The sequence below is a fragment of the Molossus molossus genome, unplaced genomic scaffold, assembly GCF_014108415.1.
Source record: "Molossus molossus isolate mMolMol1 unplaced genomic scaffold, mMolMol1.p scaffold_m16_p_18, whole genome shotgun sequence".
In the NCBI taxonomy this organism is placed as follows: domain Eukaryota; kingdom Metazoa; phylum Chordata; class Mammalia; order Chiroptera; family Molossidae; genus Molossus; species Molossus molossus.
The window spans coordinates 30,301,239-30,327,358 of record NW_023425353.1 but is presented as its reverse complement, the minus strand read 5'-3'; the positions used below and the strand labels follow the sequence as shown (position 1 = coordinate 30,327,358).

Below are 26,120 nucleotides of genomic sequence, written 5' to 3'. Positions count from 1 at the left end.
ATCCTGAGTTTCCTTGTAGGGACCTTTTCATGCATTGCTTGTTGTTCTGAGGGAGACACCAAGAAGCAGAGAAGTGAATCAAATGGGCGGTCAATGGGAAATCCCAACCTTGTAAACCTAAAACTGCTCTAAAAAATACCTTAAAAAAAAAAAGAAAAAGTAATCAGAGACTGGGCACGCTCGCGCCTCCACTCTGGGGGCGCACCAGCCGCCCAGGCGGTTTTTCACGGTAGTCCAGTCGGAAGCGTTGTGCGCTGGATACGTGCGCCGGGGTACAGCTTCCGCCCCCCGCGGGTTAGGTGCGAGGGCACAATGACCTACTACCCTCGGGCACGTGCTCTGGCCCCGCCTACCGACCCCTTTCATTGAGAAACCCCTTAGCGATCACGTGAAACAGGCCTGCCGGACTCCTGACGTCAAGCAGCGCTGACCAATGGGAGCTTCTGTTTATATCAGGGGTGGGGGGTCGCCAAAGATTCACTCCCCCGAGTCCAGCCCACCCCCGCCCCGCCGCCTCCGCTCCCGGCCCGGGTCGTGAGCGTTGAGCTAGAGCGGGAGGCGGCGCGGCTCACGCTGCGGGGAGCGCCGCGCCCGGTACTTCTGCGGCGCGTCTCCGCCAGCCCTCCTCGCCGCCCTTGGGGACCGCGCGGTCCCAGCCCCGGACCGAAGCCGACGGCCGTCGCAGGCGGCCAGATCCGCGTCCTGCCCCAGCGCCCGGAGGACATGCGGGAGAGAGAATGAGCCAGAGGGACACGCTGGTGCATCTGTTTGCCGGGGGGTACGGTCAGGGCGCGGCGTGTGGGCCGGGGCTGAGGGCTGGGCGAGGCCGAGGGCCGGGTGGACGGCGAGAGGGGTGAGGGGGCTCGGTCCGCCCAGTGAGGGGTACGCCCCGGCGGGAAGGGGGACGGAGCCGAGGCAAGGCGGGAGCTTTGGGGCCTGCGGGGCTGGAGCGAGGCTGGGCCTGATCTGCCGCCCGGGAGCGGCGGGCGGGGCTGGGGTCAGCGGGGTCCCTGGGGCCAGGGCGAGCCGACGCCACGCCGAGGCCTAGCGGGGGCCCGGGCTGCAGGCCTCCGGGCTGCGGGCCCCCTGAAGGCGAGCTGGCCGAGAGGGGGGCTGGGGAGCCGGGCGGGAAGTGCGGAGGCAGAGGACAAAATGGGCGCCGGGGCCGCCTCCTCCTTCTCTTCTCGCCGTGCGGGCTACGGGGCCTCCTCAAGTCGCTGGGCCGCCGCCGCGGGCTCGCGCCGGCGGTTTCCGGGCCCGCTCTGCCGGGTGGGTCCCGGGGTTCCCGCAACACAGGGGCTTTGGTCCTCTCTCTCCCGCAGCAGCTGTGAGTTTCTAGCTCTGGGACATTTTCCTTCGCGAGCTCCTCCAGGTTAGGAGACGCGGCGGCGCCTCGGAGGTCAGACTCGGGAAAGCCACCCGCCGCTGCGCCGCTGCTTTCCCTTTCCCCACGAGCCGCGTGGGGGTGGGGAGAGGCCGGCAGCCCGGCCTGGGTAGTGTGCGTACAGCCCCGACTGAGCCTCAAGTTGTGGATCAGCCGTCTGTGAGAGCTACAGTTATTTTGTTGAGCCAGTTGGCAGTCACCCTTTTAGGTTTGTTCCTTCCAAATTATCTGGAGAATCGTAACAATTTTAAGTTTAGGAGTTAACTGCAGGATCATAAAGACTTATAAAAAATAGCTACGGTAAATTATACTGAGGCATATTTTTTTCCCCCTGCCTACATGACCATGTAAAGTTGCATCCCCTTAAGGCCATACAGTTTGTTTTTAAATCAATCTTGTTAAGAATATTCAAGTAGTACATACGCAGTTCTAGGCATAATGTCTTGATCTGAGTTGGCCATATGGACTCTGTTGTCGATGATGGCATGACTTTCCTAGGATTGGCACATTCATTCAACATACACTGCGCCCCATTTATGGATCAACCACTGTTCTGACATTTAAAATATTTCTTTTAATCCGTGAGCCCCAGTTTAGGCAAAGTTTGCTTTCCACAGTGCTGATGCATTTACCGATAATCTTGGCAAATTAAACCATTTTTTAAAAAACTCAAATGGCCATGTAGATGTTGTAAAGATACCTTGTTATGAAAATAATTGGATTCTCTCTTGTAATTAGATCGCTAGCAAATTCCAGAAAGTTAGGAGCCTGCACTGCCACTGGCCACTATTTTGAGTGAAAAAAAGGGATACACCCTTTGATTTTAATTGCTTCGTCTGTAAAGTGAGGAAGTCTTACTGTGTGATCCCTAAGGCCCTTCTCTAGGCCCTAACTTCCATTACTCTGCATTTGAGATGCATATATCAAGTTTTCTTCAAGTAGGGCACATTAATTCGAAATGTTAGCTTGATTGCACTAATTTCCCAGTTTGGATTAGTATCCTCAACTTTGTTATTGTAACTACACATAAAAGCCTTTCTGGTTAACTTTTTCTTTAAAAACAGGAATGGAGTGTTTTTGCAGCATCTAAACAAAAATAGATTTAGAAGCCCCTCTGGAAAGAACTAGCCTGTGCAGGTTATTTAGAGTATTAAACAAGATACTAGTATTTAGGGCCCGACACAAGATAGATGCTCAGCCTTGTAAATTCCATTCCTTTGCATTTTGTCTTGATTTTACTTGTAAATTCCATTCTTTTGCATTTTGTCTTGATTTTACTTGTAAATTCCATTCCTTTGCATTTTGTCTTGATTTTACATTTAGATGTGGTTGCATAAGTCACTCAATATAAAACCTGGCTTACCTGTTTTAGAGAGACATTAGAACTAGGAAGGATGGTAAGGATGATTTGTTTTATCCCCTCCAAAATATGGAAAAATACTGAGGTGTGGAAAATGGACTTAACCCAAGGTCAAACAGTTTTTCATACATGTAAAATGAGAAATAAATAATCTCTAAAGATTCTTCCAGCTCTGTATTATATAAAATTAATTCTGTAGAATATCCTGGAAGTCTGTATTAGTATACAGCATTGTGGAAATGCAAATCCGGTTGTGTCGGTAACATTGTTCTTAATTGAAGATGTCTAATTCTTCTACTCTCACAGTGGCTTACTTCGGCAATCAGTTTTAGGACATACTTCGTAGAAAACTAGATCTCATTATTTTTTTTATCCTCATAGAGTCAATAAATTAGGAGTTAGGGAATTTAGTTTTTACTTTAAAAATAACTAGGTAAAGAAAAGGAGAGAGATCTTTTTTTTTAGCTGTTTGCCTGGGCAAATACAGGTATCATTTGAATTAAATTATGAAAACTATATTTTAAAGGAACTAAGTAACCTTTCACAGTAATGTTTACTCTTAGGCAAAAATTGTCTGAATGTGGATGGAGCCTTTGCATTGTTTTCCTGATGATTATTACAGTATTTATTAAAGTATGTGTTTATCAGCATCTCAGAGAGATTTCTAATAGCCTAGTTAGTGGCTGTGTTATTAAATCAGGAACATTTGAGTCCAGCACTGGACCTTGGGTCTGGGTGACATGCTCACATGCATAACTCGTGCTTTCTTTAAGACACCCTTTGGTCCCATTATGTTTTGCCAGAGTTAACATTCAGAGTTTGTAAGGTCATTGGTTATGTTAATGGTTATGGAGGCAACTCACAGCAACCTGCAAAAGGATGTCAGTAAGGTTTAATTTCAGCTGTACTTCGAATAAGATAGTCTGTATATGAAATATATTTTTAAGTTCTTTAATAGAACTACACATTGTCTAGTATTGTGTCAGCTGTATATGTCCACCAAGAGAGGCAGTTCATTTTTTTCTTTTCTGTTTGAGAGAGAGATTGTCTCAAATGAGAGGACTAAACCTTCATTGCTTAAGTGGATGAATTTTTTCCTTTGTAGCTCCTGTGACAGTGCAAGCTTAATACATGTAATGAGTAATATCTCCAATTATCTAAAAACTTTGTTGTTAAGGAATTAATTAATCTATCCATTCATTCAGTAAGTAACTCTCACTTGGGTGTCAAATATGTTGATTCTGCAGAAATTTGTTAAATTACTTTACCTGCTTCCTTGTAAAATTGAGTCAGAAGTAGAATACTTAAAAGTGTAATTAATGTGCCCTGGCCCGTTTGGCTCAGCTGTTGGAGCGTAGGCCTGTGGACCAAGAAGTCATGGGTTCTGTCCAGGCCCTGGGTCATGTGGGAGGCAGCCAATCAATCTCTCTCTCGCTCTCGCTCGCTTGCTCTCTCTTTCATTCCCTCCCACTCTATCTGAAGATAAATGGAAAAATAGCCTCCAGTGAGGATTAAAAAAATAGATATATAATTAATTTGGTGTATTTCCACTTGATATTTTTATTAGCTTTATTTCCATAATTTTACCACCGTTTCTTTTCCTTTTCCTTGTAAAAATGCATTCTTTCATTCTTACTAATAGATTACAAGACAAAAGGATGTTGCTTATCCTGACATAGAATATTCTTAAAACTATTTTTGTGTAAGTGTGTTAGTGTAGTACAGCAGTGTGTGTGGGTCATGGACCCCTGGGAGTTCCCAAGACCCTTTCATTGGTCTGAGAGGTTAAAGCTATTTTCCTAAAAATACTAAGACATTTGCTTTTTCACTATATTGGCATTTGTACTGATAGTTCAAAAGCAATGATGGGTAAAACTGCTGAGGCCTTAGCGTGCATCAAGGCAGAGTCACCTTTTTGTACTAGTAGTTGTTGACACTAGCAATTTAAAAAAACAGTTTTGCCCTGGCCGGTTTGGCTTAGCAGTTGGAGTGTCGGCCCGTGGACCAGAGAGGCCCGGGTTTGGTTCCCTCTAAGGGCATGTACCTCCGTTGCAGTTCGTCCCCGGCCCTGGTTGGGGTCCTGTGGGTGGCAGCCAGTTGATGTGTCTCTCTTACATCGATGTTTCTCTCTCTCTCTTCCTCCTTCTCTCCCTCCCGCTCTATCTGAGGATGAATGCAGAACTGTCCTCGGGTGAGGATAACACAAACAAAACAAGTTTCACTTACAAATATTCTTAAAGCAGAAAGATTAATAATTTTATTAAATCTTGACTCTTGAGTACTCATCTTTATTTCTGTGTGACAAAATGGGAAATAACAAATAAAGTACTTCTGCATATCAAAGTAATTCTTTAGTTGCTTCAGTTTCAAGCTGAGCCAGCCCCTTTTTTATGAGAATCTTTCTTGAAAGAACAATTGATAGACTGACTATTCAGACTTGACTGTTTGGCAGACATTTTCTCAAAACATGAAGGCATTGGGCCTGTTGCTTCGAGGAAAACCACTGATAACATTTTTGTCATATGATAAAATTTGAGTTTGCAAGCAAAAATTATAGTTTTTGAAATCTTGGATTGACAGAAGTGTAATTTTTTAATATATCATAATAAAATGTATCAACATTTGGAAGACCTGTATAACCCAGTGAACCATTATTTTTCAAATAACCAGCGCATCATGTTATAGAGTAGTGTATGGGTTAATGACGCAGAATGAAAGATAGACCAATGGATTTTAATGTAACAGTGTGTAAAGTTTATTGGTATAGTTCAGATTCCAGTTGCAACTGAACTTTAAGAATTTACTATTTGTCAGTTTTAATGTATTAAAAAATATCCACAATTATCCGAGAAGGGGAATTGAATTGTATCATTAATGAGAAAGTGTTCATCGCTATGGAAAAAATTAAAAAGTGGAGCAGGGTAAGGGGGAATAGTGGGAGTGCACTGCATTTCTGAATACAGGGATGTTGATGAGTCTTATTAAGAAAGGTGCAGAGACCTGGAGGAGAGCGAGTTAACTCTTCAGAGGGAACAGGCAGTGAAAAGATCCTAGTGTAGGAGCACAGTAATAAGGCAAGTTGTTTATAAACAGAGTAGAGCATTTTTAGGCCATTAGACTTTTTCTGAAATGGGAGGAGTCATTGCAGAAGTTTTAAAGGCTAACTCTGGTCACCATGTTTAGTAGATGATACATACATTGGGTAAGGGCAGAAATGGGATGATTTGGCTACTGCAGAAATCAAAGTGAGACATAGCAGTTGTTCATAGCACATTGTGATGTTTGGATGTAGAATAATTCCAGAGGTTTTAGTTGAAGCACCTAGAAGGTGGGAATTGCCGTTACCTGAGATGGGCTAGGTTGCAGTTGGAACGGGGTTGGAGTAGGGGAAGATCAATAGTTCCATTTTAGCCCTGGCTGGTTTGGCTTAGTGGTTGGAGCGTCGGCCTGCGGACCAGAGAGTCCCAGGTTCAGTTCCCACTAGGGGCACATACCAAAAATAAGAAAATATCTATATCTATATCTATATCTATATATAGTTCTATTTTAGACATGGTTAAGTTTGAGAAGTAGAAAGGTCAAGAAGCCAGTTGTTTAGGTGGTTGGTTGGAAAGAGGTCTGGACTCAGTGTACATTTAGTAGATATTGGAACATAGATGGTGCTGTGAGCCTAAATGAGATCATTAAGGAGTGAAATTTACCTTTACTAAAACTTTCACATATCCTCAGTATATTTTGTTTCCATAGTGAATTTTAGTCCTTAGTCTGATCTCTTACTGTTTTTTCTGAAAGTGAAGACCATACAACTACATCTTGGGCTGTATGATACAGCTTCTTTCTGTGTTTCCATGTCTTATCGACAACTTATCTAAATTGTTGGCTAACCTTTTTCTTTTTTCCAGGGTAATTGATGTTTTGATTATTGTTCAAACTAAGCCTGGACTGTTTTTTTCCTGCATCAGAAACATTACAAGTACCCCCCCCCCCCAATCACTTTTGTATCTATATGACTTTTCATAAGTTAGTCTGGCAAGTATATGGAGTATGTCTTTCATTCACCAATTAAAGAACTTGTATTGTTTCTTGCCCAAACATTAAAGTTTCAGATAAATTACAAATATACTACTAGAGAAACAATTTTGGTAAGACTTTCTACATGGTTTTTATAGGATTTCAGAAACAGGTTACATGTTTTGAGATTGAAAAACTACTGGCTAGCATTTTTTTTTTTTTTTTTATCCTTACCCTAGGACATTTTTGCATTTTTCTTCAGATAGAGTGGGAGGGAGAGAGGGAGAAACATGGACATGAGAGAGACACATCAACTGGTTGCCACCCACACAACCTCAGCTGGGCCGGGGACAAACTGCAACTGAGGTATGTGCCCTTAGCGGGAACTGAACCTGGGACTCTCCGGTCTGTGGGCCAATGCTCTAACCATGGAGCCAAACTGGCCAGGGCTACTTGGCTTGCATTTTAATGTATTTCTTCCTTAGTGGTATTTCTTAATTTGACTAATGTACTCATTAGGAAATTACAGTGGAGTGTTACCTTTAGGTAGAAAAATGACAAAATATTTCAACCTGTTCATAAAGCTAACACTGGAGTTGTCTGACAAAATAGGTTTGCTTAAAGTTAACACAAATATATTCCTAAAGTACCTATGATGTATATGTATATATATATATAAGCACACACAGAAGTATTGTGGACCCAGTCAGAATAGGTTTTGTCCATTTATAAATTACCTTGCATATTAAAATCAAATGTCCTGCTCCATACATGCTCAGAAGGTTAAAATTAAGGAACTATATCTAACAACTACAGTCTTAGAATCCCAGTTCTTGTCCATAACCCACCTTTCCCTGAGCAGAATCCTGGGGTGTCTTGGATTCCTCCCCTAGTGTGGCTAGTACAAGTCCTTTAAAGCCAGGGAAACTGAAGATTCAGTGTTGCTCCAAAGCTGGAGGTTATGCAGCTGGAGGCTATCCATCTGCTGATGGGGTTTTGTGTTTGTGCACCTGACTTAGGGATTGATGACTTTTGGCGGCAGTATGGCTGAAACTGATCTGCCTGCTATTCATACTTAGTGAACAATTTGTCTTACCTCTTCCCTATCCACTTTACCCCCCCCCCCCAACCTCTTATTCCTATGTAGATATAACTTGAGTGGAGGAGAGCACTTTGAGACACCCCCCCCCCCCCAGAGGCTTCTTTCTTATAAGACCTATTTGCACTGATTTGTTTTAACAAATCTTTTGGTTACACTGTACCTGACTTCAAAAAAAACAAAACAAAACAAACTCCATTCTAAGTAGCTTTAGCCACTGCTTTCCCCTTGAGTAGTTAGAACACTTGGCATGCCAGAATTTTTAAAGAATTTTAAGTATTCTGTAAAATCAGTGCATAGTTGTATGATTACCTGACACACCAAGCAACCTTGGCCTTCGTATATCTAAAATGTATGACATCTGCCCTGGCTGGTTTGGCTCAGTGGTAGAACATTGTCCGGCAGACCAATGAGTCCTCGGTTTGATTCCAGTCAAGGGCATGTACCTCGGTTGCAGTTTGTTCCCGGCCCTGGTTGGGGTCATGCGGGAGGCAACCAGTGGATGTGTCCCTCTCACGTTGATTAATTTTTTTTTTTATCCTCACCGGAGCACATTTTTCCATTTTTTGTTCAGATAGAGCAGGAGGGGGAGAGAGAGAGAGAAACATCGACATGAAAGGGACACATCGAGTGCTGCCCTCCCACACGACCCAACCAGAGCTGGGGACCAACTGCAACCGTGGTACATGCCCCTAGCGGGAACCGAACTCAGGTCTCTCTGGACGGCAGGCCGACGCTCCAACCGCTGAGCCAAACCGGCCAGGGCTCACGTCGATATTTCTGTCTCTCTCTCCCTTTCTTTCCCTCCCACTCTATCTGAAGATAAATGAAAAAAATATCCTCAGGTGAGGATAAAATAAATAAATAACATTAAAAAAAATAAATAAATGAAATAAAATGTATGACACCTGCCTATAAAACTTTAAAATGAGCCATTGACCCCAGTAGTTTCACTAAGAATATATAGTTTAGGTGCTTTAACCTGGATATACGAAGGATCTGGTGATCTTTAAGAGTTTTATTAGATTCTTAACCTTAGCAACTGTCCCATGTAAATTTCTGATGTTACAGGGTAATGAACTTCTCTGTTCTTCTGCTATCAAACTTGGTTGTTCTTTGTGAGTCAAAGCATTTAAAGCAACTGAATGAGCAATTTTTTGTTTTGTTAATCTCACCTGAGGATATTTTTCCATTGATTTTGAGAGAGAGAGTGAGAGAGAGAGACATTGATATGCATGACACATTGATTAGATGCCTCCCACCACCCTGACCGTGGCCAGGGGATAGAACCTGCACCCAGGTACATGCCCTTGACCAAGAATCAAACCCTCGACTGTTTGGGCCACAGGCTAACGCTGTAACTGCTGAGCAAAACCGGCCAGGGCGCAACTTTTAACTATAACTTTTTCTTTTAATAGTAAAGCATCCAACTTAGTCTTTATTAAGTGGCAAATTATATTGTTGACACCTTACACCTAAGCTTAACTCATTGGCCACATTACTGGATCAGAGGGACTTGGGACCAGTTAGAAGACAAGACATAAAATGATGGTTTGCTTTCAGACACTTGAGTTGGGATTGTGAGGAGAAATATGAAAGGAAGTATTGAATACAGAACCAGTGAGATTTGAGGATAGTTGGATATCAGAAAACCTGTTTCTCTTTATCTCAGTTGCACCTGATGATTGTTAGCCTTGAATACCTCATACCTAGATAATTACAGGAGCTTCTTCACTTGGCCTTTAAAAAAATTGTATCTATATAAGGTGTACAACATGATGATATGCATAGTGATTACTATGTAGCACATCATCTCACATAACTAATATTTTTTTGCGATGAGATTACCTGAAATCTTTTAGCAATTTCCAGTATTGTACACAATTATATAGTTATAGTCATTATGCTATACATTATTAGGACTTTAGACTTATTAATCTTATATAAGTGCAATTTTGCACCCTTTGGCCAGTACCTCCCCATTTCCCCCACCTCCTCACCCGAGGTAACCACCCATCTACTCTCTGTCTATGTATTAAACTTTTTAAGATTTCACATAAAAGTGAGATCTGTAGGTTTTTTTTCTTTCTGTTTCTGGCTTATTTCACTTTGTGTGTCTTTGTTGTTGCAAAGGGCAGGCTCTTCCATGTTAGATTTCAGATTCCTCCTCTTCTTGATCATGGTTTCTTCACAGCCTCAGTACATTCTACATTTCTATCTCGCTAATTTTTTAAAGCATTACGTTGGTTATGCAGATTGGTGTTCATGAGGAATTTGCTCATTAAAAAAATATATAAATCAATATTTATTGCTAAGAAACTTTCTTGTGGGAGAGTGGAATAAATAATTTTTTTAAATACATTTTATTTTATTTTATTTATTTTTTTTATCCTCAACGGAGGACATTTTTTTGCATTTATCTTCAGATAGAGAGGGAGGAAGAGAGAGAGAAACATTGATGCGAGAGACACATCGAATGGTTGCCACCCACATGACCCCGACCGGAGCCAGGCACAAACTGCAACCGAGGTAGGTGCCCTTAGCGGGAACCGAACCTAGGACTCTGGTCCATGGGCCGATGCTCTAACCGCCGAGCCAAACCAGCCAGGGCTTAAAATATATTTTAATTGATTTTTAGAGAGAGAGAGAGAAATCTCATGTGAGAGCAGAACATTGATCAGCTGCCTCCTGCACGCCCCCTTGGGGGATCAAGCCCTCAACCCAGGCATGTACTCTGACCTGGAATGAACCGACAACCTTTTGGTGCATGGGACAAAACCCACTCAATGGAGCCACCCCGGCCAGGGCAAGACATATAATTTTAAATGTTATAATTTTTATATAGAATGCTTTAAAAATAATTTCTAGTTTTTTCTATTGTTTTATGATGTTTTTGGCTTAAGAGAATAATTGTGCTGCCCCATCTTACGGATTCATAAATGAGACAGATAGTGTGTATCTAATATATTTTAGTTGTGCTCACATCCATTTAATTTTGAAGCTGAGAATTTTTTGTTCTCAGCCCTCAGCTGTTAAGAAGCACACTTATTTAATCTTGCACTAAATTAACCAGCACATAAAAAGAACCTCTATCCACAAGCTATACAAGATGTGTAATGCAGAAAAAGAATTTTTTTTCTTTTATCCTCACCCAAGGACATTTTTTTCCATTTTTTGTTCAGATTGAGTGGGAAGGAGAGAGAGAGAGAGAGAGAGAGAGAGAGAGACATCGATGTGAAAGAGACACATCGAGTGGCTGCCACCCGCATGACCCAACCAGGCTCAGGGACAAACCACAACCAAGGTACGTGCCCTCAGTGGGAACCAAACCTGGGTCTCTCTGTACCGCAGGCCAATGCTGTATAACTGCTGAGCCAAACTGGCCAGGGCAGAAAAACAATTTTTTCCCCACCCCTTTCTGGTTAAATTTTATGTAATTAGTATAGAACAGTGTTTTAAATTTCAAAGCAGCTCATTAGTGGATTATGAAATGAAATTGATTGCTTTATGACCAACATGTTTGTATGGAAAATAATATAATAATAAAAAATAATACAAGAATAAATTGTTTCACATACTCAACAACTATAAATCTACTTTTGCCAGCCTGTGTATTCTGTGAAATGTTTGTACATGTGGGTATAATGCATTGTGATATAAAATATTTCTCATGGGTTGAAGTCAAAGATTGAAAGCCACTGATAAAAGGGAGAGAAAGAGCTGGACTAATAGTCAGGAGATATGGTTTGTTCTTTAAGTGACTGGCTGTCAACCTGGAACAAGTAATTTTCCTTTTCAAGATTTCTTTCCTCACCTACAAAATAAGGAAGTTGGACCAGATACATTTTCTCCTCTCTCTTAAATCCTAGGATAGCAGGTGATACAGTGCTTATTCATTCATTCAACATATGAGTGTTTGCTATGTCACAGGCATTTTCAGAGGTTCTGTTTCACAGTAGTGGATAGAAATCGCTGCCTTGCTGATGCTTACATTATAGCATAAGTAGCAGTATGTGCTGTAGAGAAGAACAGTGTAAGAAGGTAGGTAAAAAGTTGGTGTGATTTTTATTTTTGGTGATCGGAGAGGACATCACTGAGAAGTGACAACTGAGCAAAGATGAGGAGGTGTGGTAGTGTCCCACTCCCATATTCTAGGCAGGAATATTACAGATAGAGGGAACAGCAAAAACAGCGGTCCTGAGGCAAGACCATGCTTGGTGTATTAAACTCTAATTCAGTAGTTAAGTTTGGGGGGACTCAAAGTTATATGTGGATTTTGAAGTACATGGCAGGTGGTGGGGGGTTAGCACCTCTAACCCCGACATTGTTCAGGGTTCAGCTGTAATTAAGTTATCATAGAGGCCAGTGTGGTTAGAGCAGGGAGAAGGTGGGCAGTAGGAGATGAGGCCAGAGGGATCAGTGAAGAACAGATGGTGTAAGATCTGGTAGGCCATTGTGAGGATTTTGACTTTTATCCCGAATAGGAAAGTATTGAGCAGAAGAGTGACTGATCTGACTTAACTTTTTAATACAGTCACTGACTACTGTACTGAAGATACATTAGAGGGGCTGGGGCAAGGGTAGAAGCAGGAAGACACTAATTAGGAGGTTACTGCAATAACCTCAATAAGATATCGTGGCTTACACACAATAGAATACACAGAATCAAATTATAGCCTACCATCTGAAAATAATAATGTTATTACCAGTGTTACTGCAGTAAATTTAATAATAAAAACAGATACAGTGGCTTAGATCAGGGTGAAAATGGTTAGAAGGTCAAGATTCTAGATTTATTTTGAGGTTCTGAGTCAAAGACACTTGCATGCTATACACATCATTTTTTCATGGGGTCCAATGAGTCCCAGAAACCAACCACATTCTCTAATTAAAAACCCCTGTTGTTTTAAAAAATACTTACTGCTAAAATTTTGATAAATTGATTAAAAAGTAAAAATGTATTCAAAGGTTTAAAAAAAAACGCTGCTGAAAAATAACCAGCGTTTCCCCAGCTCTTCCTCACATCGTCTTCCTAGTAGAAACTTTCTGTAAATCTTAGCTGTTTCCTTTGGTATTTTCTTCATAGTTTATTTTCTGGTAGATGAGGATTTAGTTATAGTATACCACTCCCAGTTTCCCCCTTCATTTTCTCTCAATGTGTAGTTATTTACATCACAAATATTTGTTAAATCACTTGTCAGTGCTTACCTTATTATGACAAGATAAATATTGTTAATAGCTTAGCTAAAGTATATATTGTCAACTTCACTTTGAATAACTTCACCCCCCTCCACTGTCCCACATATTAAAATGTTTGCTTAGTTATGTGAGTACTTATACTTGAATATTTATTTTCATGTGGTCAGATATATTCACCTATAACTACTGTTTTTTTCCTGGAGACCCTTTTCCCTCTTCACTGTCATTCTGATCCTATCTGGCCTGGTTGTTTCCTAAAGTCCTGATATTTCCCTGTCATCTTAGGACTTCGTTCTCCCTCTCCTGGGTTATTCTGTTCCTGCTTATATTTTTTTTCTTCTTCCTCCCTGTTTTATTGAAATATCATTGCCATATAACATTGTATTAAGCTTAGGTGTTCCCTTTTTTTTAGTTTACTCCCTTAACTTGTGGAACACATCCTTTAGTAGCTGTGTAAGAAAGGGTACAAAATAGAAAATTTCTTGAGTGTTTCTTTGTCTGAAGACTCTTGTGTGAAGTAGTTATCTTTCTGGCTACCAAAGGTGTTTTTGTATGCAGTCAAATAAATGAAACATTTAAAAAATCATTTAGTCTTCTAAAATAAAATGTTACACTTTAGCACCTTGGCAAAGACCCAGTTGCCTACATGTATACTAACTTGTGAATTAAGTAGATAAGTTACTTTTTATTTTTTTAGATGTGGTGGGACCGTGGGAGCTATTCTGACATGTCCACTGGAAGTTGTGAAAACACGCCTACAGTCATCTTCTCTGACGCTTTATATCTCTGAAGTTCAGCTGAACACCATGGCCGGAGCCAGTGTCAACCGAGTAGTGTCCCCTGGACCTCTCCATTGCCTAAAGTGAGAGCTCAGTATTCTTTCTTTTAGTCAATTTACCTTGATGTCCGTATATTTGTTTGTTTATATTGTCATATTTTAAAAGTTTTACAAACTTAATGACACAGTTTCTCTGAATTATGTTCATTAAAAAAATTATCCCTAATGGAGAGAACAGTTAGTTGGATAATAGAAAATATATTATTTCTAACTCGTGTATATTTGGAATATTTTTTGCATTTATCCAGTGGATTCTTTTCTAAAATCATTATAGGTATTTTATTTTGAGTTAAGTAAGTACATCCAATTAATGGCAATATGTGACTTTTATATGGCCTCAACAATTGAGATTTAAAGCAGACTTCCACTGATTTTAAAATGTGATTCAGTGCTTGACATTTCTTGATGCTTTAAAAAATATTTGTTTCCCAGCTGGTGTGACTCAGTGGATTGAGTGTCATTGCATGGACTGAGAGGTCCCAGTTGGATTCCTGGTCAGGGCACATGCCCGGGTTGCGGGCTTGATCCCCAGTAGGGAGTATGCATTAGGCAGCCGGTTGATGATTCTCTCCCACATCGATGTTTCTCTCTCTCTCCTGCTTCTTCTCTTAAAAAAAAAAAAAAAAAATCAATAAAAATATATTTAAAAAAATGTGTTTTTACATTTTACCATACTTTTTGTGTTACAAATTGGGTTTGAAATTTCAAAACTATCAAAAGTAGGTTTTACATGTTTAAACAGGTATGTAACTGAATGCCTTGTGTGTCTGCCTTATCAGCTCACTTGGGACATAATCTGTTTGAACTTAGTTCAGTTGTGTTTATTTTGTAGTAGTAAATAAACTCATAATGTGTGTTTACCTTCTCTACCAAAAGATTTTATCAGTCTTTTCTTTTTTTTTAAACTTACCTAAGTACATGATTAGGTAGAATAAAATTTTTAACGATTTGAATTAAAATGATATAGTTATATATCTGATTAATAATAGACTTTTTTTTTTTTTTTTTTTTTTTTTAGAGAGAGACGAAGGGAGAGAAATAGAAACATCAATGTGAGAGAGAACCATTGATGGGCTGCCTCCTGCACACCCCCTACTGGGGATTGAGCCCACAACCCAGGCATGTTCTCTGACCCTGATTGGGAATTGAACCAGGATCTTTCAGTCCATGAGACAACGTTCAATCCACTGAGCCACAGAGACCAGGCAATAATAGAGTATTTTGATATGATTTTGTCATTTATTACCACTGACTGATTACCTCTCCTTAAAATTCTCCCTTTGACCTTTGTGACAATCTTATATATATATATATTTTTTTTGGTACGTACCCCTAGCAGGAACTGAACCTGGGACTCTTTGGTCCGCAGGCCAATGCTCCAACCACTGAACCAAACTGGCCAGGGCACAATCTTATATTTTTAATTCTAGTTTTCTTTTTAAGATTTTTAAAATTGATTTTTAGGGAGAGGGAGAGAGAAACATTGATGTGAGAGCACTACATCGATTGGCTGCCTTCTGTACACTCCCTACCAGGGATTGAGCCCGAAACCCAGGCATGTGCCCTGACCAGGAATCAAAGCAGCAATTTTGGTGCACGGGATGACGCTCAACCAACTGAGCCACACCAGTTAGGGCTCTTCTGTTTTTCAATGTTTCTGTTTTCTCTGACCTTCTTCACAGGAACTATAGGACCCTCTGGCCTCTGTTTTATTTTCTCATTTTTTCAGGCCCACTTATATAATAGTCAGTTTAACATGTTTTACCTCTCATCAGTATACAGGTGATTTCCCAGTCTTCATTCTCTAGCATCTCTTTACTCTTATTTCCATTGTTTTCCTACTCAGGGACTCTGTTTTATGGTGACTGCTGCTCCTTTTTGCCCTCCAACATGTTTATTGAGATAAAATTTATATACCATAAAATTCACCCATTTAAAGTGTACAATTTACTTGTTTTTGGTTTATTCACAGAGTTGTAACCATCACTACATTCTAAATTTAGAACATTTCCATTACCACCACAGAAGGAAACCCTTACCTGTTAGTAGTCACTCTTCATTTTCTCCCTTCCCTCTTGGCCTCCTCCTAGTCTTAATTACCACTGATCTACTTTTTGTCACTATAGCTATGCTTATAAAAATAAAATTATATAATATGCAGGTTTTTTCTGACTGGTTTCTTTCACTTCACATGATGTTCTCGAGGCTCATCCGCGTTGTAACAGTTATCTTTTTATTGCCAAATATGTCATTGTTTACTGATTGGTTGGTGGACATTTGAGTTGTTTCCAGTTTGGGGATATTAATGAATAATGCCATTATAAGGACATAGGTCTTCATTTCTCTTGGGGATATATTAGGAATGGAATTGCTGGGTCATATGGTAATTTTATGTTATGTTTAGCATTTTGAGAAACTGCTGAACTGTTGCCCAAAATGGCTACATCATTTTACATCCGCAAGGCCAAAAAAAGATTTCCAATTTCTGCACATCTTCGCCAACCCTTGTTTTATGTCTGTCTGTTTTACTATAGCATTCTAGTGGGTATGAAGTGTTTCAAGGCTTCTTAACCAAGAACTTTAGGAATCCCCCCTAGGCTCTTAGTTTCTTAGGTGGCTCATGGATAATTCAAGAAGTTTATGAAATTGTATGCAAAATTATATTTGCAAATATATATATTTTAAAAGGATACTTACCTTAATTTCTGAAGGAGACTTGTGATACAGAAAGAACTAACAAACTGTGAATCTTCAAAATGTGCTATATAATTATCATTCTTAACTCTGCTCTGTCTAATCTAGTTTTATCAAAACTGGTTCTGGATGACCTCTCCCTGTCATTGAGCCTTTCCCGTCCCCCTCTTCTTCCCCCAAGAGACATTACCTTTGCCTTTCCCTCTCCTAAGCTCCAAGGGCCCTCCTTTTACTTCTGTCATTTGTTCCCTGACCCTACATAGCCCAGCTGCCTCCCGTCCACCTCTGTAACTTTCTACATAAACTCTATCTTATAATTTAAAAAAGTAACAACGAAAAGCTTGTTTTATATCAGGACCTGTGTTAGTCCTGGATGCATGGTAAAAATGCAGATTGCTAAACATTCTCTTACACCTACTATCAAATCAGAATATTTTGAGGGTGGGGTCAGAGAAATCTGCATTTTAAACAAGTGCTTACTGGGAGGTACTCTTTTAAGCTTTTTATATATTAATTTATTCATTACTCACAGTAACCAAAAAAGAGTACTGTTTTTCCCTATTTACTGCTGATAAACATAAGGATAAAAGAAAAGTTATTGCTTTGCTTTCACAGCTAGTCAGCTACCAAAATTGGCCTTCATACTGAGAATGTTGGCCCCACAGCTCATATCCTTAGTTAACCATTATGCTCAATTGCCCTTCAAGGCATCATTCTTAAGCATATAGATGTTTGAGAACCACTGGCTCAGTCTGTTAACTCTAAATTAAAATACCTTCTCTTCCTTAATCTCTTTTCTCCTGCCTTCAAAATTTAATTTAATGACTCACACTCAGAAAGCCTTCCTTGACGTAGACATGCATCTGTTTCTATACCTACTGGGCATACATATCTAGCTTTGTATAGTATTTGCTTATTAATATGGTATATTAAATTATTTGAGTATAATTCTTGTTTTCAAAATTGGATAGCAGATTTCTCAGTAGCAGGGGCCTCACCCTCTCTTTTCTATCTTTTTATTCTGCTTAGTCTTTATATTCAATATAGTAAATATTAAGTATTCTGTGTAGTAAATGTTAATTAAGTAGGGAGAGAAATGGTAGCCAGCCAAACATAGTACTCTCAAGGATGTTAGATTTTGCCATAGTATTTCACTGGAATGTTTGGATGAGATAATGCTACAGTACTGAGAGGTTTGTCCAATATCAAGGAAAGGACCTTAAACACTATGAGGAAACTATATTTCTAATTGGGAATTGAATTTGTTGGTAAAGAGAGTAAAATGGAGGAGATTGAAAATAGTAGCATGAAAATAAATGTAGAAATTTATATTGTTACAGCTTTAAAACTTTTAGGAAATAATCTAAATGGAGTTCTTTTTATCATCACTAGTAATTCTATTATCAGTCTTCAGTAACGTATACTATGTCAAGGAAAACAGATATTCGTAAGGAAAACTGACCAGAGCAGCAAAATACGTTATAGTACAAACATAAAAGATTTAGACTCTAAGTTTGCTTGACAAATAAAGTACCAGACTTTGAAAGACATTTCATTCTAAATAATATTTTTTTTCTTTCAGGGTGATCTTGGAAAAAGAAGGGCCTCGTTCCTTGTTTAGAGGATTAGGCCCCAATTTAGTGGGGGTGGCTCCATCAAGGTAAATAAAATAACAATAACCAAAATTGTCTCAATCTTGTTTCAAGCTTAATGAGGGGAGATGCTGAAGTCAAGGTGGTAAGGATAAAGCACTGTGGTGTAGCAAACAGTTATCAGTAAGCATCTAAAAGGATAGGTAGGTTGCATCATGGAGCAGTGCAAAGCAGCTCCTAGTGAGATCATTGTGAAGCTGTTTTTGCACCAGGATTAAAAGGCAAAGAACAAACTGAAGGGACTAGCAGAAAGAAAGGGGGAAGACCTGGGTGTCTAGAATTAACCCTATTTTCTGGTTTAGAGGACAAGCTAAACAAATAGAATGTCTTAAATCCCTATTAAAGAAGCCAAAATGACCATAATACATTAATTTGTCATTTTTCTCTGATGTTTTTATCTTAGACTGACTTCTTGCATGGTAGAACACTGCAGATTTCACCTTCAAAGTGAACATGCATACCCAGCCTTCTCTATCCAAACACTGTACCAGATCCATGTCTCATTATTTATTGGGTTTGAACTTTTTATGGGCTATTTTTTCCTCTTTAAAAATTACCCCAAATTTTGTCTTTATTTTAAGACAAAAAAAAAAACGTATAGCGTAAAGTTTGGCATTCCACTTTATTTATTTATTTATTTATTTATTTTAATCCTCACCCGAGGACATTTTTCCATTTTTTGTTCAGGTAGAGTGGGAGGGAGAGAGAGGAACAGAGAGAGAGAGAGAAACATCGATGTGAAAGGAACACATCGAGTGGCTGCCACCCGCACAACCGACCAGGGCCGGGGACAAACTGCAACCGAGGTACATGCCCTTAGCGGGAACTGAACCCAGGTCTCTCAGGACCGCAGGCCGACGCTCTAACTGCTGAGCCAAACCGGCCAGAGCTGGCATTCCACTTTAAACACATCACCTCTTTGTTACCCAGTGCACCTTTCCTTCCCACGCACACTTACACTTCTCTTTGTGTAAAAGCATTATTAATAAACAGTTCAGTGTATTAGTCTTTCATTGACTTTTCTGACCTATTATGTACATAAAATGTAGAGTTATTATCATTTACATATATTGAGTCATATTAAAAATATTTCTTCCAATTTATCTTGAAGCCTTTTCCCATGAAAATATGTAGTTTTAAAAAAACTCTATAGTATGACTAGCCCATGATTAATATGCATTTTTTTTTTTTTTTTATCCTCACCCGAAGACATACTTTCATTTTTTGTTCACATAGAGTGGGAGGGAGGGAGGGAGAGAGAGAGAGAAATAAACATCGACATGAAAGGTACACATCAAGTGGCTGCCACCCACGCGACCCAACCAGGGCCAGGGACAAACTGCAGCCGAGGTACGTGCCCTTAGCGGGAACCGAACCCAGGTCTCTCTGGACCGCAGGCCGTCGCTCTAACCTCTGAGTAAACCGGCCAGGGCTAATATGCATTTTTTAAATTGATAAATCTTTAGATTTATTTCCAGATTTTTGCTGTTAAAAACAGTAGTTTTATGCCCTGACTGGGTGGCTTAGTTGGAGCATCATTTTGCACACCAAAAGGTGGCGGGTTCAATCCCCTATCAGGGCACACACCTAGGCTGCAGTTTTGATCCCCTGTTGGGTGTATGTGGGAGGCAACCAATCGATGTTTCTCTCTCACATTGATCTTTCTCCTCCCCATTCCTGCTTCCTCTCTCCCTTCTCTCTTAAAAACAAAACAATAATTTTGTGAATTTTGCTGGACCTTTATCTTTGAGTACTTAAATTAGCTTATTTCTTTCTTTAGGATAGTTAACCTGAAAGTAGGATTTCTGGATAAAAGGGTACATGCACATTTAAAATTAATGAATATTGCTCATCTGCCTTCTGAAAAGGCATTCTGTATTATTCTCAAACAGTGAATTAGTTGCTCTTTATCCATGTATTACCAATGTTGGCTACTATTTATGTCTTTTAGTACTTGCCAAATAGACTAAGCATGATTTTTCACTGTTTTAATATACATTTGTTTAATTTTTGATACAATCACACCCTCTCTGCAATTATTTTTGTATGTCTTCTGTGAATTACCTATGTATATTCCTTGCTCATTTTCTCATTAGGATGTTTCTTTTCTTACTGATTTCTAGGAATGCATTGTTCATTCCTCTTCACAATTTGCCATCATTAAATACATCCTATATTTTTCTTTTTTATAAAACAGAATGTTTCATTTTAAATTATATTAACCTCCTTTAAAAAAAATCTTCAACTGAGGATGTATTTATTGATTCTAGAGAAGGCAGAAGGGGGAGGGGGAGGGGTGGGGGAGAAACATCAATTGGTTGCCTCCCTAATGCGCTCCAACCAGAGAGCGAACCCTCAACCTAGGTATGTGCTCTGACTGGGAATCAAACCCCCAACCTTTTGGTGTGTTCAGGATGACAGTCTAACTAAGGGGCTTAACCCTCACCCCCTTTTCTTTTTAAATTAAATTAAAAATGTTTATACTCCTTCCCCCCCTCTTTAAGCATGTTTAAAAAGGCACAACAGTGAGACTCCCCAGTTGTGCTTGTCTTCTCTCTCCCTTATTGGACGGGTAATCAGGATTGTTGGGAGATAACCGGATATTTGATACAGCAAGCTCGAATAGCTAAACTGAGATGGTAGTTGGGGTACACCAAGTCATCCTCAAAAAGTTAAATTTGCAAATTTAATGGAATGTTTACAAGTGTTGGAAAATATCACCTGACCTGATGGTGCTGATTTCTTTGGGAATTGTTTGTCTGTTTAAGGAAATTGTGAACTAATCTGTGTATAGTTTAGATTAGAATATACCACAGTATCTCAAAATGGTTTAACGTACAGTTTGATCAAATTGGTCGCTTTTGTCTTTCTCTTTCCACCCCCCCCAAATATTTATAAGTGCTCATACCATGTTTCCTTAATTCAAGTACATTTAATTTAGACTTGGTGTTACATAAGTCTTTCAGTTTTATTCTTGTTTTCGAAATTTTATACAAATACTTTGTTATAGTTAGTTACTCTCAAAAGTATTGGGGCTGGGTGAAGGCGGTGTCTGTTTGAGGAATTTTATTTTTTGAGTTTGTCTTTTTCTTAATGAGTCCATACAAAAGTGCATCAGGGTCTTCATGGGAAAATGTATCTATTAACCTGATATTACATGAACATATTGCTAAAACTATGTTTAAGATTTCTCCACTCTAAAATTTAAAGATTAATTTACATGTCATTTAAATCTTATGAATTAAGCAATTCTTATTGATAAAATTCAAATATTTATTTTAGAGCAATATACTTTGCTGCTTATTCAAACTGCAAGGAAAAGCTGAATGGTATATTTGATCCTGATTCTACCCAGGTACACATGATTTCAGCTGCAATGGCAGGTATGACTATATAATATTAAAAAATTTTTTTTCCTGAAACCTAGAGACTTACTATTGAATTATGATGAATTTAAATTGTAAAGTTAAGACAATGTGCTTCTCATTGATTGGCATCCACAAACATGATTTTTTACATTTATTAGTATACAATAAATTTGATCAGGAGGTATATGTAAGAAAGAGCTGTTGTCAATTGGCATTTTGTAATTAGGAATTTGTGATAGCGTACAGGTAATACAGTATTTACATTGTCTTGTATAGTAGTTTACTGAATATTTAGTGATTACTTTGAACAGATTTAAGAATCCAACCATAATTATACTATCAAGTTATAGAGCTGTAATTTATTCCTCTCTCCTCAATTTCTGTTAGTGCCTTTTCCTTTTCCCTGCATGTTTTGGCTTCTGTCTGAAATGTGCTGGCAGTTCTTGGTAAAGTATTCATTTTGTCCTGTGCTCAAATGCTGACATTTTTGTGAGTGAAGTATTAACTGATAACTCAGAGTTACTGTAATGTATGTATTTTGAAAAATAATGTTTGGCATTTTACATAAATCACACTGGATAGCACTTAAAATTTAGGCATTGGCTGTGTGCATGCTATAGAAATGTTTCCAGAAATTCTTTTGTTATCATTGAGTATATATGATACTGAATTAAAACAACCTGTCCTGGGCTTCTCTCTGCCTTGCCTTACAGATAAACTGGCAGATTGGTTTGACCAGTCTGGTTCTGGAATCATTTTCTACTCTGCATGTCAGACAAAGTCATGACCTTAGGTTCTCTGTAGAAAAAACTCTGCAGTTTTCTGACATTTGTTGCATATTGAACCATACCTCACATTTCCAAATTATGTTACAGCTTTATAAAGCAAATTATATCTACTTTCTTCACTGTTGATCAGTAATTGTCATTTATGTGCTTAACAACGAGTGCCTTAAACTGTTAACCATTTTCTGTTTAGAAATAAATTGGATCAATTTAAACCACATACTTAACAAACTAAGTATAAGTTTGAAATACTAATTTCTGAAGGTCATTTGCTATATAATAAAGCTAGCATTTACCTACAAAATATTTTCAAGACTTTCTATAGTTAGTAATTGTTGACTAACTCATTGAAATTTTAAAGCTGGAGAGTAAAACCTTAAAGATCAAGGTGGTGAAATACTGTTATTTACCAGTGTGGAGAGATCTTGGGCAAGTTAAGTAATTTATGTGAACCTCCATTATCTTAACCTTGGAATGAGTAGGTTGCTCTGCATAGATTTGTATGTTGAGAATTAGTTCTTCAGTACAATAGAGGTCATCTAGTTACAACTAGAATTACTTTTTAATGTACTTTTTAGAGATGTTGAATATGAATAGATAAGATTTTCCCTCTGCACATTCAGTGGGTATAAGGTAAAAGTTAGTAGCTAATTTCAAACATATAGGATCTTTAAATATATATTTCTGTATTACCAATGTTTAAACATTTTTGTTTTTAACCCCAGGAAATTGTAAAGAAATGTTAATCATTCTTTTTTGAAAGAATTAAAACCAAGAAAGTAGATGAGCAATCATTTTAAGTGGAGAAAAGTTGTTATATATTCAGTATTGCAAATTTATAGTTTCAGAATATCTTAAATCCTACTGGAACATTTTTTTTTTCATTAGAAGATCTTATCAGAATTTACCATATTTGTATCGAATTGTTATTTGGCACCTCCCTCCCCAAATATATACAAGTGTTAACTTTGTCTGTTTTTATTCTAAACATTGATACTATTTCCCAACTTAAAATTCCTTGAATTTTGGTTAATTTATTGTCTTATACTTATTCAGAAATTATTGCACTATATACTCACTATGTAATTTGAAAATACTTTGATTTGTTTGCAGTTACATTTTTTCAAAGAATTGTGCTTTCAGAGCTTTCTTGCACAGTTGATGAGCATTAACATTTAGCTTCGTGGTTTTTATACATAACTACACAGTTGCTGAAATAGAATGGTCCCATGCAGACTCATTAAGGTAGCCTTTTTCCCCCTTCATTCTTGAAATAATCTAGACCAGATTGCTCTGGTTTGCTTCAGGATCATTTTTAGGGGCCTTATAAATATGAATTGGGGTGCAAAGTGCTTAGAGGCAGAGTCATGTGAAAATTGTTTCTTAACTGACTATTCAAAAAAAAAAATGCTAACCTTGTCACTTTTGTATAAAAAAACACACATTAAAAGTAGTCCATTAATTATATTGCCTGCTGTATTTTGCCACATCAAACAGCACACACAGTAAGGACTTAGTAATATACCTTGTGCATAATTTTTATTTCAAGTAACCTCTTAATTCATTTGCATTTTATCCATATGAACTAGAATGCTTATGCTAAATCCTTTTAATAAGGACATTTTGAAGTGGATCTTATTTTTTATTTGTTGTAGGATTTCAAGGGAATACAAAATAATTTGTAAATCTCTAAATTTGAGCTCTAAATTTTCATGCATTGAAAAAAATTTTTAATTGTGAAGCTATTTAATCAAATTAAGTAATGTTGACTTTTTGTGCTTTACCTGCCTTTTTCCCCGTACATATGACCTTTGTCAGACTAAATGAAACTTAGCTATAGAGGGTATTTGTTCTGTTGAGAGTATTTGTGTTTTTTTATTTAAATGAATTTTCATATTCCTCTGTATATATACCTACACACAGTTGTGTATACAAAAAATGGAATTAAGTTTTTTCTTTTCTTTATGGTAGCTCCCAATTTTTAAAAGTTTTTATCTGGAATATATATAGTTTTATACAGCATTACAGATTTAAAAGAAATGACTTCTCTTATTGGATTATATATTTAGACAGTTATTGCTCAATTTTTAAAAGACACATAATCGTTTTAACATTTACTAGATACCTAGTAGGTTTTATTCGCTTATAGCATTCACTGTTATTTTTCAAGATATATTTTTCCATTTGACTCAAAGTTTATTATTAAAGGTTAAGTTTTTGAGTAAAATTTTAAATAGAAATTTTGTCTTGCATATATAAAATATTTTATTTGTCCATGGCAGTTCATTCAACCCGATTGATGGTTGGACAGATGTTTTGTGTGTTTGTGTGTAAACATTCTTCCTGTTTTTGTTTTGTAGAACACAAGAAATTAAATACAAAATAACTCAAAATATTCCATAAAAATGGATGTGCAATATTACTGGCCATAGTGCAAAAGGTGAAAGGTACTACTGTAGCAACATGTACTATACTTTATTTTATTTAAAAAATTATAAATCGTTACAAAATGAAGTTACTTGAATATTCTGGGGTTTTTTTCTTTTAAGATTTACTAAGTAGGCTGATTGTTGTGATTCAGCTTCGATCATGGTAGGTGATGAAGATAGGAAATTGGGATATGATAATCCCCTCCAAATATTTTCTTAGTTTCCCCTTTGACAAGGTTAGCATTTTTTTCTTTAAGGCAAAATTGGTCTTCTTTTAGGTAAGTATTTGGACTTTGAAACTGCTGCAGATGGCAGAATTTTCAGTACTCGGTGCATTGAAAAAGATTTAGATATTCCCGTTCTGATATTCCTTTTTTTTTTTTTTTTTAAACTTAAAATTTTCAAAAGTTAGATCTCACCGTAAATATTTCTCAAATCCTTCCAATGGGATTTATTTTGTACACGTGTTTCTGATGAGGTCACTGCTTGTTGTTATGATACAGAAAAGCCTGTGTCTATTTTAGGCATTTACTGTACATTTCTCCCGAGAAAAGAGTGAGATCGTGTCATCTCATGCTCCCCATCCGCAGGTCACTTCCTGTAGAAATATGGACTAACTTAAACCTCGTGAGTACTGATCTGAGCATCTCTTGCAGCTTCTAGTTATAAGAAACACCCCCTGGGAATTTATAATAGTTGTGGAATTGATAGAAGGCGGGAAATGAACTTGTATTTCCGGAATTTGTGTGTGCATTATCTGAATGTTTTATAAAATTTTAAATCTGATCCCTTTATAATATTCCTTCTAGAAGGACAAATGGGGTAACTTTTCAATTATCATGTTATAAAAACCTGGGGGTCCTCAGGTTGGCCTTAACTACCAAAGAATTTGATAACACTTGTTAAGATATACATAGTTGTAACTGGTATTGTAGTATCCCACAACTTCTCGAAAATTGTTCTGTTTGCATACCATAGCATAACATATTTTAAAAGTCTAATACAGTGCTTTCTATTCTCTTGTCCGTTGATACTTGGCTTTTTTCTACTCTCTTACAAAAACATATATCTTAATAACTGCCATTACTTTCCAAATAAATGCAAGGTGAGAATATACAGGATCTTAGCTATTGTTAACTATTTTTTTTAATAGTGTTAATATATTTTCCTTAGAAAGTTAGGTGGGCTTTGTTCTTACTAAAGAATTTAATTGAAATAAAACATACTAAAAATGCAATACTACAGGTATCACTCACTTAATGAAATAGACATTTTCAGCAAGTTTACTATAAGTAGTAGGA

The 26,120-nt window shown here is 38.0% G+C and overlaps 1 protein-coding gene across 2 annotated transcripts in view; it reads left to right on the top strand.

Moving 5' to 3' along the window:
• The first annotated feature begins 578 nt into the window (after nt 1-578).
• SLC25A36 (solute carrier family 25 member 36) overlaps nt 579-26,120 on the top strand; it is a 38,610-nt gene continuing 13,068 nt past the window's right edge. The window contains exons 1-4 of one of the 2 annotated variants that reach the window (XM_036266711.1): nt 579-778; nt 13,751-13,915; nt 18,168-18,245; nt 21,520-21,620. In XM_036266711.1, coding sequence (XP_036122604.1) covers nt 738-778; nt 13,751-13,915; nt 18,168-18,245; nt 21,520-21,620 — 385 coding nt within the window. In that variant the 5' untranslated portion in view covers nt 579-737. Of the gene's footprint in view, nt 779-11,469; nt 11,896-13,750; nt 13,916-18,167; nt 18,246-21,519; nt 21,621-26,120 lie in introns of those variants that run through there. The other variant, XM_036266712.1, reaches the window with a different exon arrangement.